The sequence below is a fragment of the Gadus morhua genome, chromosome 19 (assembly GCF_902167405.1).
Source record: "Gadus morhua chromosome 19, gadMor3.0, whole genome shotgun sequence".
NCBI lineage: Eukaryota > Metazoa > Chordata > Actinopteri > Gadiformes > Gadidae > Gadus > Gadus morhua.
Window position 1 is genome coordinate 14,227,770 of NC_044066.1, and position 19,599 is coordinate 14,247,368.

General features: G+C 45.7%; 2 protein-coding genes across 5 annotated transcripts in view; one reads left to right on the forward strand and one right to left on the reverse strand.

Annotated features, from left to right (window-relative positions):
• srr (serine racemase) overlaps nucleotides 1-19,599 on the reverse strand; it is a 133,940-nt gene that overhangs the window by 6,628 nt on the left and 107,713 nt on the right. For all 3 annotated transcript variants that reach the window (XM_030341930.1, XM_030341931.1, XM_030341932.1), the window contains 3 exons: nucleotides 3,445-3,575; nucleotides 2,693-2,841; nucleotides 2,333-2,422 (listed from right to left, as the gene is read on the reverse strand). In XM_030341930.1, the coding sequence (XP_030197790.1) occupies nucleotides 2,333-2,422; nucleotides 2,693-2,841; nucleotides 3,445-3,575 (370 nt within the window). The remainder of the gene's footprint in view (nucleotides 1-2,332; nucleotides 2,423-2,692; nucleotides 2,842-3,444; nucleotides 3,576-19,599) is intronic.
• On the forward strand, nucleotides 6,362-13,128 carry LOC115532261 (NXPE family member 3). 2 transcript variants are annotated; one of them, XM_030341922.1, is made up of 6 exons: nucleotides 6,362-6,570; nucleotides 7,715-7,896; nucleotides 8,871-9,607; nucleotides 11,382-11,452; nucleotides 11,558-11,776; nucleotides 11,886-13,128. In XM_030341922.1, exons 2-6 carry the CDS (start codon nucleotides 7,750-7,752, stop codon nucleotides 12,431-12,433), a joined length of 1,722 nt encoding a protein of 573 aa, XP_030197782.1. In that variant the 5' UTR covers nucleotides 6,362-6,570; nucleotides 7,715-7,749; the 3' UTR covers nucleotides 12,434-13,128. The 2 variants fall into 2 exon arrangements, with proteins under 2 accessions (XP_030197782.1, XP_030197781.1); XM_030341921.1 differs by having other exon boundaries at nucleotides 6,364-6,570; nucleotides 8,835-9,607.

Consider the following 19,599-nt stretch of genomic DNA (forward strand, 5'->3'; position numbering starts at 1 on the left):
TTCCAGATCTACATGCATCAAAAAAGTTATAGTTGGGAGGAGCTGTCTCTCAGAATGGTTGCACTGTTAATTTGTTCCAGCCATGTTTCAGTTAAAAACATAAAATCCAGTTTGGAAGTGGTAATAAAATCATTAACTAAAAATTATTTGTTATCAAGAGACCTCACATTAAGTAGAGCCATCCTGATGGTGTTGTTGATAGGCTTTAAGGTTGTTTTTGGTTTGGAGGCAATAGATATGAGATTTGTGAGGTTAGCAGTGTGTCTAAGTTTCCCTTTGTTTACTCTCTTAGTGATTACAGCATGAATGCAAAAGTTGCCCTGCTTTGACGTAGGCAACCTTGGGTTCTGCAGATTATGTGAAACTTTCTTTATACTGTGTCTACGGCTGAACCCTTTTTTGTCTCAGTAATACTCAGGACTACTATCAGTACAGGGGGGGGGGGGCTGGGGCGCCATCCTTTTGGGTGTTATCAGCCTGTGGCCATGACGTGGCGATGCTATCATTGACACAGATGCAAGTTTGATGCCAACATATTCCAGTTTCTTAAATTCGGCTGGAAAATGAGGAGGAGACATTGGGGCTGGAGTTGTTGTTGTGGCTATGGGAGAGATGAGGCTGGAGGTCATCGTCGATGGGGGAATGCAGAGGAGGGGGGTGGCCGTTCCTCGCCAAGCCAGCATCAGCGATGGGGGAAGGCACAGTTTGATGGCGTCGGGCGGGATGTTGTCTCTCTTCAAGGTCTTTGGTCTGTCTGCTATCTGCGTGGCAGATATTGGCAGTAGATGTGTGGGGGAGGCTGTAGTCTCGCTTCTTCTCAACTTGTGCTCTGTCTGTGGCCTGTGCGTCAGACCATGGAGATTTGTGGGAAAGCGAGAAGAGAAGATTGTCCCTCAACAGTTTTGAGCCTAACCTGTTTGGGTGTAGGCCATCTGCTCTGAAAAGATATTTGCGCCCCCAGAATAAGTTGAAATTGTCCCTTCCTCTTTCATTGCAGACTCTGGAAAGCCGTGTATTCAGTGCAAGTAGACGACTGAATCTGTTTATTCCCCTGTCAACTGCTGGTATGGGTCCACTGATGAATGACTTAATGTGTATTTTGTCCAGTGTATCCAATAGATCAGTGTAATCCCTCTTCAGAAGTTCTGACTGTTCTCTTTGAATATCATTAAATCCTGCATGCACAAAAATCTGAGATTTTGGGGTTTTCCAATATGATTTTGGCTAGTTTATGGTTGATGTCACTAACCATTCCATATGGGAAGTTGCATGTTTTGATCTTCTTACCGGTTATATCCTTGATGGTTGAGTCTCCTATAATCAGAGTGTCTGGTTCATCTGCTTTCTCTGAGATGGGCCCTTGTTGGACGGTGGCAGACACATGCGCAGCCCGCCTCCGTGGCGACTGGTTCCATCTCTGTCCGTACCGTTTGTCCGGACACAATTCAGGGGTCAGGGGTGCACAGGTGGCCGAGGCATGCGCAGCTCGCCTCCATGGCGACTGGTTCTTGTTCCGTCTCTGTCCGCACTGTCCGTCCAGACGCATCTCGGGGCTCAGGGGTGCATGGGTGGCAGGCGCGTTCGTGGGCTCTTGAAGTGGCAGGAACCGGTTCTTCAGTGGCAGGGTTAATTTCAGTGACGGGCTAATCCGGCTGATACATGTAACTTTAGCTTTGGGTAGCATTTGGCGTTGAGTGAACTTGTTGATTCACTTTGGTATGTTGTTTTGGCTTAGCGCCGACTCTGTGCCAGTGAGACGCAGCTGGAACTGTCTCTCTCTTGTCCAGCTTCGGGAAGGATACAGTGTAGCTTTGATCATCTTGCTGTATCTGAGTGAGCTCAGCAAACTCACCCATCGGCACTGTATCCTGGAGGAGTCCTTTGCTTTTTTCTAATGCTGCTAGTCTCGTTTCAAATAAAGCCACTCTCTGTTGCAGTTTGGTGCAGTCTGTGCATTTCCCAGTCTCCGTGCCTGAGATATCCGAGTACAGAGGCATGTTGGCGATAGGAAAGTCCCAGGCTTTTTCTGCGGTCTGATCCGGGAGTCATAAAAAGTGCCAAAATGTATTGTTGACGACGGAAACAAACTATATATTGTTAGGTATTATGATCATGAAATAAAATAAGATAAAGTAGATCTGAACGATGAATTAAGTAGTTTTTTCCAATGCCTAGCGGAACTTCGGGAAACATGACCTCTCTCTCTGCTGCCTCTTATCTTAAGTTTAGGGTCAGGGGTTTAGGTAGGGTTTAGGGTCAGAGGTCAGAGTCTAGGGTTAGGGTCTAAGGCTAGGCTAAGGCTCTGAGGGTTGAAGGTGAGCGACGACCTTACCTGCAGATGGCGGGGCCAGGCCCGAGGCGATGCTCTTGGTTTCCATGGCAACAGGCCTCTCCTCCAAGAAGCTCTGGTACATGGTGCAGGCTGGGGACAGAAGGGAGAGTTATGCTGCGGCAACTGCTCCCACTGGTCAGGGAAAGTCCTACTGGTTACACTGGTCGTAGTGGTCTAGTAGAGAGTGGAGTTATACTGGTTTGGGAAAGCCCTACTGGTTAAACTGGTCTGGTACAGAGTTGTGTTATACTGGTCTGGAATATAAGTCATGCTGGTTGTATTGGTCTAGTATCGATATACTGGGACAACTGGTCCTACTGGTTGTACTGGTTGTAGTTATACTGGTGCTACTGGTCCTACCCCCCTCCGGCTCCACGCCGTAGATCCTGGTCCTGGACGACCCTGAGAGTCTGAGGGCCGCCGCCACCCCGGCCAGGAGCCCCCCTCCCCCGCAGCAGACCACCACCACGTCGGGGTCCGGGACTGCCTCCAGCACCTCCAGGCCCAGGCTGGGGGTCCCAACAGCAGGGGGTCAGAGGACAGCAGGGGGTCCACAGAGAGCAGGGGGGGTCAACGGACAGCCTCACATTGGGGCTGAGGTACTGACCTATGACCTCTCACCATCCATTAATCCTTCATCTTTCATTCATCTTTTCATCTATCTCACCTTCCGTTCCGTCCCTTAATCCAACCATTCATTAAAGACAGCATGATCAATTCATGCTTGGATGATACAACATATCACCCCCCTATCAGCCACACATGACCCCCCTATCACCACCATATCAAAAGTAATGTGAGTGACCCTAACCCTTCCCACATATCACCCCCGTATCACCCACATATCACCCCCGTATCATCACTGTATCACCCACATATCAACCCGTATCACCACTATATCACTTGCATATCGGCCCCATATTACCCACATATCACCCCTGTATCACTCACATATCACTCTCATATCACCACCGTATCATCCCTGTATCACTCCCATATCACCACCGTATCACCCCTGTATCAACCCCATATCACCCACATATCAGCCCCCTATCAACCACATTAAGGGAAGGGCCCCCCCATAGTCCATCATTTCCTGTGGGTGTGTGTACCTGGCGTGGCCGGCGATGAGGTCGAGGTCGTCATAGGAGTGGAGGAAGGTCATGTCATCGTTCCGGACACAGCTGTCTACCACTTTCATCAGACAGGAAGTGGGGACGCGCTCCACTTCGACCCCGAATTCCTGAGAGGCACGGGCAGAGCAGTCAGAACGCCCAGGAGATGGACGACGAAACTGCCTCACTCAAACTGGTATGACTCTGCGCAATCTTTAGTTGTTTTGTTTTGAGACGCATCAAACAAAGTGTCAACAGTAACTGTTGACACTTGCGTTTACAGTAATGGACCGAATGCGATACGTTGCACAAGGCATGCAATCATTGCAGTCATCAGGAGGCCAGGCAGAAAGGCACCAAACTTAATGTATTTATTATGTTATTAGGGGGCAGGACAAAGAGGAAAGGATCTCTTCATGTGGATTAGCTTTAGATGACTCATGAGGAGGACGGAGTGGCATGCCTCCTCCACTTCCTCCTCCACCATCTCCAGAAACCAAAGAACTTTGCATCAGTCCTGTTCGTCGACTAATGTCCAGATGTTGAATAATGTCCAACATCTGGACATTATTCCACTCCATATTCACATATTCATATTCATGAGCTGCAGTTTTTTTTTTTTACTGCAGCTCATGATAGGCCCCCCGATCGGCGTAGGCCCTGGGGCTTCAGCCCAGCCAAGCCCGTGCATTAAGGCGGCCTTGGACACAGCCATCGTAGGTCTACTCAGTGACAACAATTCCATCACAGCATACCAACAGTCAATCACATAGTTTCCACAGTGGTGCACGGACAACTATCTCCAGTTAAACACTGACAAAACTAAGGAAATGGTCATACACACATCCAAGACACCTCCTTCACTCAATTGCACATTAATCAAAGGACAACAAGTTGAACTAGTCAACAGTTTTAAATACCTAGGGCTCACCACACATAACAAACTCAACTTCAACGAACATGTCATTACCACACACAATCGTGCACATAAAAGGCTTTATGTCATACGCAAACTGAAATCCCTGTCTGTGGCCCCCACCCCTCCTCTTACTCCTCTACAAAAGCATCATCCAACCCATCCTAATGTCCTGTTTCCCCTGCTTCTTCACCCTGCTCACTGTTACCAGCAAAAACAGACTCCTCAAAATCCCACGCATAGCATCCAAGATAATCACCCTCCCCAACCCCAGCCTGTCAGAGCCATATGACCTTGCTATTGCACGCCAAGCACGTGTAATAGTCAGCCGCCCTGAACACCCCCTTAACCACTTCTTTGAATTACTCCCCTCTGGCCGCAGATATAGGGTACTAGACTGGAGAAAAGCCCATTTTAAAAGAAGTTTTGTCCCCTCAGCTATCATAGAACTCAAAAAACATGGAGATCCTTCATCACTGTGTATTGTCCATGTCATGTTTATTTCTGTCTACATGTTTTTCTGTGGTAAATTCTGGGCAGGGAGTTTATCCGTTCTATATGTGGGAAAATAGTTTATTTGTTATCTGTGTGCCTCACAGTGTTGCTACACTGTGTTGTGTCTTTTCAAATGTATGCTGCCCTGAAACCAATTTGACATGACTGTGTGAAAACAATTATCCCCTTGAGGACAAAAAAAAAAAAAAACTAACTACAATTTAATCTCAAACACATGTGGTTTATTATGTCAGTTTGTATCAGTGTAATTTGCAACGAGTGGATGTTAATCACAGAGTATCGCACTGCCTTACAACAGATATAGCAGTAATCTCTGAGAGGTCGACTGTTCATGATGTTATCTACTGAGGATCTGGAGAAGGATGATAATTGTATATTCAATTAGTGGGGAACAAGGGGTAAGGGTCTAATTACTAGGCCTCAGAGATAGGGTGTTATTGGCCAGTTCATGTAGGAGGAATCCACAAATTTGGACAATGTAACCTGAAGCCTGATCCCGGAAGTTGTGATTTGGTTTGCAAATCTAATTTTTTACTTGATCTACAATCAGCTCTCTCATACACAGACGAGTGAATGAGAGAGCTTTCATATCCTATTTAACATACAATCATGCATTCACACAGCATACAACACAAACACAAGATTCAACAAAAAGAGGAAATGAAAATCATTACTTGATTTAAGTTGGTTAATATTATTCTGAGAAAGAGAAAAAAATCATTAGATTTTAAAGGCCATCTTGTTTAATTTACCAAAAAACGTGTTAGAGAATTGGTTTGCAAAGAACGGGAGTTCTTTGGATAACCGAATTAGGTTTGGTTTTTTACTTATATACAAATGATGATAAGGCTCAGGAAGTACAGAGGGTTGCCTTGTAACCTGAAGGTTGCTAGTTCGATAACCGGCTCCCAGAGTCCCCTTATAATCCGGTCATTTTATGAAAAAAGGTCAAACAAATTGCAACAGAAGAAAACTCAACTGATTTTGTATCCTCAATATGTCCTGAGTAAGGAAAAAAAAGCCCAGAAGAATCCCAATTTGGTTCCCATGGAACTCCCGTTCTTTGCAAACCTTATCAGAACTTCCGGGATCAGGCTTTGGTTCACATTGTCCAAATGTGTGGATTCCTCCTACATGTACTGGACAATAACTTTCCCCTAATGGGATTCTTCTGGGCTTTTGTTCCTTACTCGGGACATATTGAGGATACAAAATCAGTTGAGTTTGTTTCTGTTGCAATTTGTTCTAGGTTGACCACCATTTTGGCTTAAAATTACTGGAGTATAATGGATTCCCGACGAGTGGGGTGTCACCTTGCACGATTGAGTCCACTGTCGTTGTGTGAATGAGCCATTGTATGCCTTGCGATTAAAAGCGTCAGCTTATCTCCCTAAATGCAAAAGAAAAAGGGTGAGGCTGCACTGCCTCAAAAACATGATTCCTGTAAAGGCGCCTTCTTTTCTTTTCAGGTCTGAACAAAGTCCTTTGGGCGTATTGCAGCGAGCACTCGGGTGCACACGCCTACATGATTTAACGAAGGAGATCAAAACATGTTCAGCAGAGCGACATCAAGCAAGAGGGAGATATTGGACGAAGAAGGAGGAAAGGACGAAGAACCCAAGTGGCCAGCTCCATCCAGCTGACGATCAGCATCTAATGTTTTATTTTTTAAGACTGAAAACTTTTGTCAGGTAATCTCTATTTGATTTTATGCTGTTATTAGAATAGGAATACATCCAGTCTCCAAAGGTCTTTGGCTTAATTTATCTTTGGTTTCTCCTGTTCAGAGTTTACCTAGACTCTGCATTGCCATCCCTACTACTCACTTAATGTATGTTGCACATCCTGTCACTTTATGTACGCACTTATTGTATGTTGCACAGCCTTGCACTTAAAAATATAACTTTTGTGTAAAGTCTTACCGTAGCTAGCTTTGTCGGTTACGGAGAATGGGTTAACCATAGCAATTGTTAGAGCTTGTCAGACCTTCTTCTGACAAATGTACTTATTGTAAGTCGTTTTCGATAAAAAATGTAAACGTAAACGTAAATGTTCTGTGCTCGTTAAAAACATACCAAAAGAACAAGCTATAAATAAGAAAAAGGCCTCATCTTCACCGGGATGAAACTTAATACTGGATTGTGCACAAAATAGTAATATTACGAAGAAAGCCTGGAGGTAAGGGCTCTCACCCCGACCGTTGGTACCACGAGATCTTGAAATTAGATATTCGACAGAGCTTTCTTGGGTTCTGGCTCATAACTCGGGAGTTTGTTTACCAGTGACCAAAATCTAACATAGTATAGAGCAAGAGCCATAGTGCTTTCATAGAAACTCTTGGATCACACAGTAATCCAGTACTTTGTTCAAGAACGTAATGGACGGCAAAATTATTAAACATGATATTAAAATAATAAATAAAATGATGAATTTGTCAATGCTACTCATAAAGAAGAACAAGATCAAAGAGCTTGGTTCAATGTACCACTAGCGAAATAATTCCCATCTTGATGTTTGAATGTTGTTTCGTCAAAGGGAACCATCGATAACAGCAGCGTAATGCAGCCAACCTGTTTGTGTGTCATCATAGATAACAAAACAATGTAGCAGCACTTTTATTGTTTTATATACAATTGTGTATTGTTATGTACACAAAACTAGGCTCTGACACGAATGACCATTCATATAACTGCCGGCCTACTCCTCAGGTTAGAGAGCAGTAGGTTATTGCACACAGCACTGCTGCCCCTGGTGGTCAGATGTAGGTATCCCACTCTACAGCATCATCTATTAAAGTCTCTGTTTTTAATCCGTACCTCCTCTGTATGGTTTAAGAGTTGGCCAAACCCACTACCACCACAACCACCATAATGACAGAGGAACACAAAGCGGCAGCTAACCCTGGGCAACCGAAGGGGGTCCCCGTGTATCAACGTCTGTCCAGATGTGCCCTCATCTTCCTTCTCCTCGCACTCTCTGGTATCATCTTCCTGCGGCGCAACATTATCACTCTGGAGGTTGGTGTTGCATTGGTTGAGTGTGTGTGTTACAAAGATACATTTAGTGGAATACTACAATTCAATAGTGACTCAGTGGGCATATAGGACAAATAATCCAACTTGTTGTCCTTAGTGTGAATGCTGTAGCATTCACACTCTAGATATCGAAATCTTTATTATTCTTCTCTTCTTCTTTTTGGTCATCAACTCCTCCGCCATACTTTAAGCTACAGAAAGCATTCAACCCTCAGCTATTTAACAACATGATGACTATCTATTAAGTTTGGTTAAGGGTATTTCAACTCTTTCAACTTTTTAAACTATTACGCTTTTGACAATTATTTTTTTTTACAATGGAAGTCAATGGCAATAACCAGCCTCTGACACTTCAACTACTTAAGACATCGTAACTAAATACATTTTAAACAGTTAACCTTTGTTACCAAATCTACACACTTTCAGAAAATCGTCATCATCTGAAAACAGGTTTTTGATATCATCATTTTTCCAGAATCAGTTTTACTTTCAAACCGGCTTCGTTTTCTGTTGTTCTCATTGAACTTCAAACATCGTACCTAAATCAATTTTCAACAGTTTACCTTCGTTCAAACCATTTAACAAATCAACACACTTGTATCTTCAATAATATCAAAACGGAATTTCGATATCATTTATACTTTATTCAGAATCACAGTTTAAGTTTCATACCGGCTTAGTTAGAGAGTGCCGGGGATGTTCAGGCAGCGTTGCAAGATTGGGCGGTTTTTCCCGCTTTCGGCTTTTTCAGCAATAATTTGCGCTTTTCATTCAGCTGTCAGCAATAACACGCGTTTTCTGCAGGAAATGCAATTTCAAGTTATATTTTGTATTAATTAGTATTAGTAGTTATCATGACGACTCCCCAAAGCCGCGTTCAGCCTCACTTTAAACAGGACCACCCTTCTCGTCCTCCTCAGAACCTGAGCTACCACACAGCGTCTATGCTTTTTCAGCCCCAGAACAGCAGCCACCCTGCCATAGCCCAGAAGGGACCCCTCCCTCCGTACAACAACCACACCATCTGCAGCCACCTGGAGCCCACCCCCGACGAAGCCCTGGAGGACCGCGCCCTCCTCGACGCCATCGTCTGGCCCAAACCCCCCGCCCCCACGTCCCTCAACCAGACCAGTGACCCCGTCCACAGCCTGTTCGCCATTCTGCCCTCCAAGGGCGGGAGGGAGCGGCGTGTGGGGGACCAGCTTGAGGCCCTGGTCCAGATGCAGGACTTCCTGGGCCGTCCCAAGCACTACGGGGGGGACTTCCTGGTGGCACGGCTGTACTCCCCGGAGCTGGGGGCAGGAGTGGCGGGCACGGTGGTGGACCACCTCAACGGCTCCTACTCGGCGCTGTTCCCCCTGCTGTGGGAGGGTCCGGCCCAGGTGACGATCACCATGGTGCACTCCAGCGAGGCGGTGGCCGTGCTGCAGCGGCTCCGGGAGCAGCGGCCCGACCGCTTCTTCTTCCAGAGTCTGTTTCGCTCGGGCGAGCGGTCTGAGACCACCGTGTGCAACATGTGCCTGCCGCACAATCGGCCGCAGGAGCCGCTGTGCAACTACACAGACCTCCACACCGGAGAGCCCTGGTACTGCTTGAAGCCCAAGCGGCTGAGCTGTGACACCAGGATCAACCATTTCAAGGGAGGCTACAAGAAGGACCTCGTCACCAACAAAGAAGCGCTGCTCTTTCAGAGGTCAGGCACTGAACCCTGCTTTATCCTTCATTTATAACTTTGGAAATGTGTTTTATCCTTGTAAGGGGTCCGAGCAGCATGGAAGCGGCTTGGTCCCCTATTGTTTCTGTAACGTTTACTTATCCCTCAAATTCTGTAAAAGTCATACTGCAGCCTATACCGTAAGTCGAAAACTCTTGAAATTTTCAGGTATGGTTACCAATAACCCCCACTACCCATAAACCCACATTTGTGGTACTGCACCCAAAGGTGGCGCTATTGTAAAAAAACATTTATAAGGGTTATTACTCCTCACCAGATTGACCTGGACTCAAAAATTCTTTCAGAATACTAATCTCTAGAATCAGAAGCATTTATAAAACCTGGGTCTTATGCAACAAAAAATGTTTACTTTTCCCACAATTTCATATTAGAGCTTTACATGATAAAAACATTCCCAGGCTACAAAAATTATAAGAAGTTCACCAAAATGGCCACATAAAATCTTTAGAACAAGCCTCACAAAAATCATCAAACAGAATTAGTTTTACTTTGTTCCATTGGAGAATATTGTCCAATAAGGTTGGAGCAGTTAGCCCATTTTTCTTATATGACCATTTTGTTATTGTATAAAAAAACATACGACTATTATTAGGTGGATACCAATACCCCCCACTACCCATAAACCCAAATTGTGGTAGCGCTATTTAAAAAAAGCCTTATTTTATTTCTCCTTACCAGATTGACCTGGACTTAAAATTCTTTCATCATATCAATCTCTAAAATCAGATGCATCTTTTTCACCCTGGTCTTCTGCTCTAAAAATCTTTACTTTTTCCCACAATTTCATAGATAAGCCAAACGTCCACATTCTCAACCCATTTTGCCTAAATTACCATTTTGTTATTGTATAACTACTATACGGCTATTTATAGGTGGATACCATTAACAGTGCACATTTTCAGTTCTGTGCTCTTTTAAGAAAGCCCTTAATTCTCTTGTGAAATGTGTGCTGGGAGTTTTCTTGATGTTGTGTGATTATCAAGACATTTTCACCATGTGAGTGAGGCTTCATGCAGTTCAGGAATGTCAGTGGCTCAACAGGTTAATGCCCTGTACTGGTGATCCTTAGGTTGAGAGTTTGAATCCTGATTAGAGCATTATGGACAAGCTGAACATGACATTCTGTCATTGACACTCATTTAAGAAACACAACATTGAAAAGCACCTGAAATTCATCAGGCAATCAACATTCCGACTCATTCGTATCGAAGAATCTGACTGCCAAGACACTGGCAGTATGGCATTAGGGGAACTTCTTCGTTAACCGTTTTTCCTTCATAATTAACTCTGTCATATTTATATTCCTTCCGTTAGTGTTCTTGACTACAAAGGTTTTATTTCCCCAGAATTTCAAAGATTTTTCAGGTATATGCTTTTAAGAAAGCCACAAGGTTTCTGGATGTTGTATGATTATCAATAGACATTTTGATCTTGTGAATGAGGCTGCAGTTCAGGTTTATCAGTGGCTCAATAGGATAATACCGTGTACAGGTGATCCTTAGGTTGAGAGTTCAAATCCCGATTATAGCATGCTGAACATGACATTCAGCCATTGCTTTGCAGCTCACCTGAAAGCTGAGGCACAGTATTGCATTAAGTGGAACATCTTTATCAACATCTTTCCTTCATAATTATGTCATATATATCTTTCATTAGCGTGTTCTTGACTTTTAATTTTGCTCGGACCCTCTTAATCACCGCTTGCGGTTATATTTTGTTTTATTACTCACAGCCGTGTAAACATCAAGGTTGTCATCCATGCGTCAGGACCTGATCGGATAGACGTGCTTCCAAGGAAGATAGGTACACAATCATTGCTACGCTTATTGGAGGAGGTTGCTTATGTGGTGGTGGTGCCCACTTGTATGCATTTCATCTTGTGACATTTGTGTCATTCTCATATCCCAGATAACCCAGAGTTAGAAAACCGCAGCATCAAACCAGGGCCGGTCAAGTACAATCCTTCTGGGTATTACTACAAAGGCTCCTGGAGGTCCTTTGATGGAACACCTGTTCGCCAGTTTGACGCCAAATCGATCACCCAGTGCCTGACTGGCAAGATGATCAATATGTATGGAGACTCCACGATGAGGCAGTGGTTTGAGTACCTCAGAGCGTTTGTACCAGGTGAGCACCGACACCCTTCTCTCTGTGCCAACGATTCTGTGGCCATTCCTCATGTCCCATTGATCATTTCCAATGTCCGCGTTCATTCGGTCTCTCCTACAAACCAAAGAGTTCAACCTTCGCAGCCCAGCACAGGTGGGGCCCTTCATGGCGGTGGACTGTAAACACAACATCCTGTTGAAGTACCGCTGTCACGGCCCGCCCCTCGGCTTCTCCACCGTCAGCGCCAGTGAGCTCCGCTACGTGGCCAACGAGCTGGACCGCTTGCCTGGAGGCCCCAACACCGTGGTGGCCCTCAGCCTCTGGGCCCACTTCAGCCCCTTCCCCGTGGAGGTCTACATACGCCGCATGCGGCACATCCGCCGGGCGCTTGAACGGCTCCTGGCCCGGGGCCCCGGCACCCTGGTGGTCATCCGCTTGGCTAATTTAAGGGCCCTGGACAAGGAGATGAGCCTGAACCACAGCGACTGGTTCTCGCTGCAACTCAACAGGGTTCTCAGGAACATGTTCATGGGCCTGGCTGTTGTGTTTGTGGACGCCTGGGAGATGACCTTAGCCCATAATAGCGCCCACAATATCCACCCGCCCCCGGACATCATCAAGAACATGATCAGTCTCATCCTGACTCAGGTGTGTCCTGCAAAGAAGAAGAGCTAGTGGCAAAGAAAGAAGGAAGGTTGGAAGAGGTGTGCCGTCCTAGTGCTTGCAACATCGTTGGGTTATCCTGATTCTCTTACCATGAACAAGTTACTTGTTACTCTTACTTTTTACAAAGGGGTATTTTTTTTTGATACTAGGAGCTTTGCATAAAGAGGCCTTTATGTATAGCCCCTTGTACTGGATTCCATACAGCTCATCCCCCAGTTCCCATCAAAGGGAGGCCTTGCCCAACCGTTAAAAACGGTTTTCTTGGATCGCTCTTTCTCTCTCTTTGGTCTGCCGATGATAACCCTGCTTGTTCTGAATTACTAGCTTATTTGTTAACTTAAATATGTATATATATATTATATATATTCCCCTCTCCCCCCTACCAGCGTCTATAGTGAACCGTGTGTTCCTGTTAGCCTGATCCTTTGGTCAATTCTTTGCTGCCACCTTGCAGGTCAGGAGTGTCACTAGAAACTGTACTTTTGGATTAGTTTAGGGTGGAGAAGGTAACTTCACGTATGGTCTACTTAGCAGCTCGAGCGCTTTGCCTTCCTTTGTTAGCTGCTAGTTTAGCTGTTTTGTTTGGTTATTTTCTTTGACAATACACGAGTTCCAAGACCCTGTTGCATGTCTTGCAGTGTCCTACTTTTGTGTTTTATGTTCACCTGTTCTCTGATGGCTGAGTAAACACACTTTCCCCATCATCTGTTGTTTCCAGTTCATTGTTATTCACCAACCACTTCCTCATCTACCTTCCATAACCCAGCCTTTTACATCCCTGACCTCCCCCACTATCCCCTTGAAAGGTGGGTTGTAACAGTGTTGATGAAATATGCTGAACCCCCTCGGTCCCTGAGTTTGCTGTCGAGACTGGTGGGACTATGGTGTTAAATTTTGTAATCCACTATCCAACTATAATCCACAACCATCAAGAATTCCTCTTGTCGAGGTGATTTGTTTTTCTGAACTTTTATTGATAGTTCAAACTGATAATATCCTCTCTGATGAGAAGGCCTGCCAAGTCAGAAGGTTTATTCTTTTTTTTTTTCTGAAATACCGCCTCTTTGGACGGTATTAGTCAGAAGTGCTAAGTAAAATGGTCAATTTGATAAAAAAAATTAAAGTCATACATATCTTTAAGCCGGGAAAACGGCATACATAGGAAAACAACCACACTGTCAACAGCAGCAGAAATATCTGGTAGAAAAAATTTGTTAAATAAAGCTGAGATAAAGAAGATCTCAGAAAACGGGGAAGAGAATAGCTAAGACAGGCACAATATGGCCAAAAGAGGCAACGTTTGATTCAGTACTGTGTGGGGAGATGGAAGTAATGACAAAAAACTACAAGCATAAGAAAAAAGGAAAGAAGTCTCTAGCGAAAAGGGAAAAGAGATAATATAGTATTGGCATTGTTCAGAAAGGACGGAGAGCTACGGAGGCAGAGAGAAAAGGCAGCAAGGGAAGAGGTGTAGTGGATTCCCGGAGCAACTATTGACAAAAGATCTCAGCTTCTTCTTATCCACACACGCACACAATAGTTTCTTTGTTCGAGGTTTCCGCCCACAATCAACCATGAGTTTGTCTAACCACATTATCAACAAAATAATTTTGGTTGAGGTCAGCACACATTAACCCCGTAGCTTCCTGCTCCTATCCTGGGTTCCACCATCTGTTCTGACCCCAGACTCCCAGGCACCGTGTGTTTTTCTACCATTAAGATATACAGGCCTAATAATAATCATAGTTTACCATAGAATATAATCATTAATTTCTACCACACGTTAGCGGGTTTGTTAAAGAAGTAGAATCACCACATTGCAAGGCACATCCACCACCCTACAACACAGGTTTATCAGAAGAAGGAAGCAGCAGGGATCCTGATCCACAGAAAGGGACAGCAGCATCCGGTCAAATGGATTGGTAAGTAGGCGCAAAGCCGAGTGCGATGGCACCAGTGGTCCAGCGTGCCCCGCCACAAACATTCTTTCCCCAAGCTCCGCCCCACGTGTTCCCTCCCATAGCACAACAGCCTCAGAGCCAACATGCCCCTGCACTATCCGATGTTAATGTATACTCACAGGGGGGTGGGTATCCGAACGAGAGAAACAGACAAGAGTCAGGATAGGGGACCACAAGGATGCTTTAGATACAGCCAGCAGCGGGGACCCCCTAGTCAGTGCCCAGGGCCTGTGTTGTGTTGGAGATTTAACGAGGAGGGTCACATCAGAAATAGTTTGCACTGTCCCCTTCCCCCAATGCAGCAAAGAGTCCAGAATATGTTATCACCGTACTCTACCGCATGATTAATGTTATACTGTGAAGCCATAGGCCTGTTTTTGGGTCAGCCTGTTTTACATTTGTTGTTATTTGCACATTATGCCTATAAGTGTAGGCTATTTGCACTGTTGCAATGCAGTTTTTTATTTTTTTTTATAATACTTGACATGTTTCAAACAGGCACCACTATTGTTTTATATCTGTTGTTAAAGCACAGCTGTGCTTCGTTGAGCAAAAAAAACAAACTAAACCTAAACAAATTGTTAATGGTGAATTCTTGTGGCGTGAAGTTAAAACTACACACTTTACCCGTTTTGTTCAAAATATCGTTATAATATTGTACATCGCCATTCTAACAAACGAGCTATGAGTTTTGGTCCATATCGCCCAGCCTTATGACAATGAGCAGAAACCTCATGGAGACTTCACTAGTCTCCACAAGTGCGCAGATAGATGAGCAACGTTAACTTCAGTCCACTAGGTAGGCTGGTAGATTGATATAAAAAAAAAATCTTTGTAGGGTCAGAGCCTGTTTATCAGTGTTAATTTCGCTAACGACAAATATGACAAAAAAGGTTAGTCAACACCTTTTTTCCATGACAAAGTTGACGAGCAAAATATAGCCACGTTGAAGCTTTCAGAGTCAAACCGCCAGCATACGACCCATCAAACCGGTGTGTGTGTCAACATAGATAGACAGAACAGCTGGCAGCACTTCCCATTTATTTTTACATAGGCTCTGACACTACAACCACCATGATGACCGAGGAACACAAAGCGGCAGCTAACCCTGGGCGACCGAAGGGGGTCCCCGTGTGTCGACGTCTGCCCAGAAGTGCCGTCATCTTCCTTCTCCTCGCACTCTCTGGTCTCATCTTCCTGTGGCGCAACATTCTCACTCTGGAGGTTAGCGTTGCATTGGTCATAAGTGTGTGTGTTACCAAGTGACATTTAGCTTAATACTACAATTTGTTGTCCTTAATTATATTTTGCATTGCAATTTGCTGCTGCCCCTACTGAATTAACATAAAAAATACACCTTAATAACAGCCAGTCTTTTAATTTATCACACTTTTGAAGGCACTCAAGGCGCTATGCAGAGTAGGGCTGTGCCTTTTGAGGAAAAACCAAGTTTTAACGGATATCGAATATCAAGCAACTTGTTTGGAAGATAATCTGTTTCCCTCATCATCTCAGACCCATAGCCACGCCCCTTTATTTTCCCACATTTTCCTAATTAGCCCCACACAGACACTGAACACCTTGAGAGCTGTGCCTTTGAACTCCTTGTGTATACTGAGAAATGTGAGTTTGTTTTGTGGTCAATGAATTTCGTTATGTAACCTCTACACTCTACACTACACTAACTCTACACTAACTTTTTTTTTCAGGAGCACTCGTGCCCCTAAGTTAAAAAATGTAGGAGCACAGAAAAAGAAAATGGGGGCACAATAGGTTTTTGTTTAGAACATTTATTAGCGTGCAGAAATTGCACACACCAACAGCACCAATTTACTAAAGCAAAATTAAGACAAATGTTAAGCTTGCTGGTAGTTCTACCAGGAGGACTCAAATCACGCGCGGCTGGCCGCCAATCACCAATCACCAGCTACCAATCACCTGCCTACACCTGCTCTATAAAGAGTAGTCTAACATATGTCTTTGCTGCTCAGGTCTTCGTTCGACGCATGAGCTGCTTACTGTGCTTTCGATTTCGCTTCGCTAAATCTTGTCGCCTAGTACCATGTCGTTTAATACATACCCAGAGGCCGTAAGGTCGGATTCCGATGAGGACGCTTTTCCTCCATCTCCTGCCGTATCACGTAGGAGTTCGCGAATCCAATTAAAATCGGCTTCTTGTGCGTCTTGGCCAACCAAAAAACTGCTGGAACTCCTGACCCAAGAAGGCGTCCCAGTGGAAGTCGGCTTGTCGCGGGCGGATGCCCTGCAGCTTGCCGACACAGCGCTGGGGGAACATCTCCACGCTCCACTCTCTCCAACGTTCACTCCGGATGCCGCCGCCGCTGGCTCCGCTGCTGCGACGACTACAAAACCCGGCAAAAAGTGCGCTGGTCGGCCTACTACCTCCGGCCCGGGCAAGCGAGCGCGGAAAGCCGGTAATTTCGGTCCACGGGATCCTCATCACCACCCCCAACAAATCCCCGACGCGGACCTTCGCCAGGTTCTACACACCCTCGCCGAGTCGGTCCAAAGCCTCGGCGCCAGGATGGATGCTGTCGAAACACCAGGGCGCATTCCCGGACGGGTCCAGGCCCACAACCCGCCGTCGTTCATCGCCACGGCGCCTTTTTCCTTCCAGCTACCATCCGGCTCGGCTCCTTCCGCCTCCACAGGCTATGCTCCTGGCATGTGCTCGGGTACCACGGCTACTGCAGCCCCCGCGGTCGCCCCTTTCGCGTATTCGCTCGCTACTGCTCTACCAGTCCAGTTCCAGGGTAGGAGCTTTATTACGCCCGCCGCGGCTACGGTTTCTCAGACCACAAAAAATAATATACTCCAGGGCAGAGACGTTAATCTCGCGGCCTTATTGTTACCCTCCCCCGCCATAGAGCGTCAATGGGTTGATTGCGGTGACGTGTCCGTTCTTTTCAAAACGTCAGACCCTAGACTTACGCGCAATCTCTCTTTTGGCGAGTTCGTCATTACATTCGGGATTTACAGAGACATTATGTGCCAAGTTTATCCGGATAGGAGGGCAGAACTTGACGCTCACCTTGCTATTATCGCCGACCTCAACCAGCGCGACGCCGGAACGTTATTTTATGAATATCATAAAGCATTTTCTGCTAAGTCGGCCCAATGGATCTCCATGCTTAATGTGAGGATTGATTGGTCCACTACGGACACCGAGCTTCTGCTCCACCACTTCGGTGGCCATCAGTCAATTTCTTGCGCTATCTGCAGTTCCCACGGGCACACAACGGTGCTATGCCCCAAGACCGCTACTACCGCCCCCGTCTATGCCTCTAAAACGCCACTCGTCCATAGTGACGTTAACGTAAGACCACCGTGCGATCGTCTCGGACGGGCTGTCGTTTCTTTCAATGGGAGGCCTATCTGTAATAATTTTAATGAATCTGTCTGTTCTTACTATCAATGTAAATTCTCCCACATTTGCAGCTTTTGCAGGGACCCGCACCCGAAAACGACCTGCCCCCGCCGCCAAAGGCCGGCAATTCAAGGGAGGGGCCATCCCTCCAAGAGATTTTAAAATCTCACCCATCTACCCCAATTAACATTTCTTCTCTTTCATCATTCCTCTCATCGCACCCCGACTCCGGTTTTGTAGACCATCTTATCATGGGCCTTTCACAGGGGTTCCGAGTGGGAGTCCTTTCTCCATTGTCCACTAAATATGTGGCAAAAAATCTCCAGTCAGCTCTGGCATAACCAGAAATTGTGTCTGCTCTTCTGGCTAAAGAGCTTCTCAAAAATTATGTTATCGGCCCATTTAGTTCTCCCCCCTTTTCTTTCTTTAGAATAAATTCTCTCGGCGTTGCTACCCGGAGATATTCAGGGAAAAAACGTCTTATTTTTGATATGTCTTCTCCTCACTCTGACTCTTTCGCTAGCGTCAACGAATGTATCCCACCAGAACTATTCTCGTTGTACTATGCCACTATCGACCACGCCATCGCGTTGATAAAAATCGCAGGCCAGGGAGCTTGGCTCGCTTAAGCCGACATTACAGATGCTTTTAAAATAATGCCCATTCATCGGTCCGATTGGCCGTTGTTCGGTGTGAAATGGCAGTCTAAATTCTATTTCGCAGTTAGACTAACATTCGGGTGTAGGAGCAGCCCCCACCTCTTCAATTTGTTATCTGAGGCCCTATGCTGGATTATGCTAAACATATGTAGGTTGCCATTCGTTCTACATCTGCTGGACGATTTTTTGCTTATTGACTTTCCATCCAACCAAACCAGCGTCCTGGATACTCTTAAGAGAGTGTTCAGCGAGATCGGAGTTCCCTTATCTGAAGAGAAAACAGAGGGGCCAGTTACCGCATTGAATTTCTAGGGATTCGCTTAGATTCGGATAGGATGCAAGCATCCCTCCCGGACGAGAAACTACAGAGGATCAGATCGTTTCTCAATGCGTTTATAACGTCTGCTGGAATCACTAAACGTGAAATGCTCTCACTCCTAGGCCACCTCAATTTCGCTATGCGTATTATATCACAAGGGCGCTCGTTCATCTCTCGCCTCCTAGATCTGGCACATTCGGTCCCAAAACTGAACGACGTGATACACCTCAACGAAGGCTGCAGGTCCGATCTCAAATTCTGGTCGTTCCTCATCGCTAACTGGAACGGAATTTCCTTCTTCTATAACGACACGCCTGAATCATCTGATTCTCTCGAACTATTCACTGATGCGGCCCCCTCGGTCGGGTTTGGGGGTTTCTTCCAAGGCCAATGGTTCGCTGGGAGATGGCCGGTCGAATTCCGCACATTCGCCCTCGGGTCAGAGTCGTCTGCGTTGTTCGAGCTCTACCCTATTGTGGCAGCTAGCGTTCTGTGGGGCCAAGCATGGCGGCGTAAACGTATTACCATGTTTTGCGATAACGAAGCAGTGGTGGCTATCATCAATAAAAAGCGATCTACATGCCCCACTATCATGTCCATGCTCAGACGTCTCACATGGCAGTCCGTCACTCTCAATTTCATCATTAATGCTGAGCATATACCTGGTCACCATAATAGTCTTGCTGATTCCCTCTCTCGTTTCCGTTTCCAGGAATTCAGACGTCTATGCCCCGCAGCGAATACGGACCCAATAATCAGCCCACCCTTCCACGAACTCCGGCTGGATTAGGCAATAGGCTAAATTCGCTGCTCGACTCCGCGAGTGTTTTTATGGCAAAAGCTCTAGC

Bases quoted from the DNA above. Each gene is read 5' to 3' on its own strand.
- LOC115532261 (XM_030341921.1), top strand. From the start codon at position 7,750: ATGACAGAGGAACACAAAGCGGCAGCTAACCCTGGGCAACCGAAGGGG. The intron at 9,608-11,381 runs GTCAGGCACTGA...TATTACTCACAG, and splicing joins GAAGCGCTGCTCTTTCAGAG to CCGTGTAAACATCAAGGTTG. The intron at 11,453-11,557 runs GTACACAATCAT...CTCATATCCCAG, and splicing joins CGTGCTTCCAAGGAAGATAG to ATAACCCAGAGTTAGAAAAC.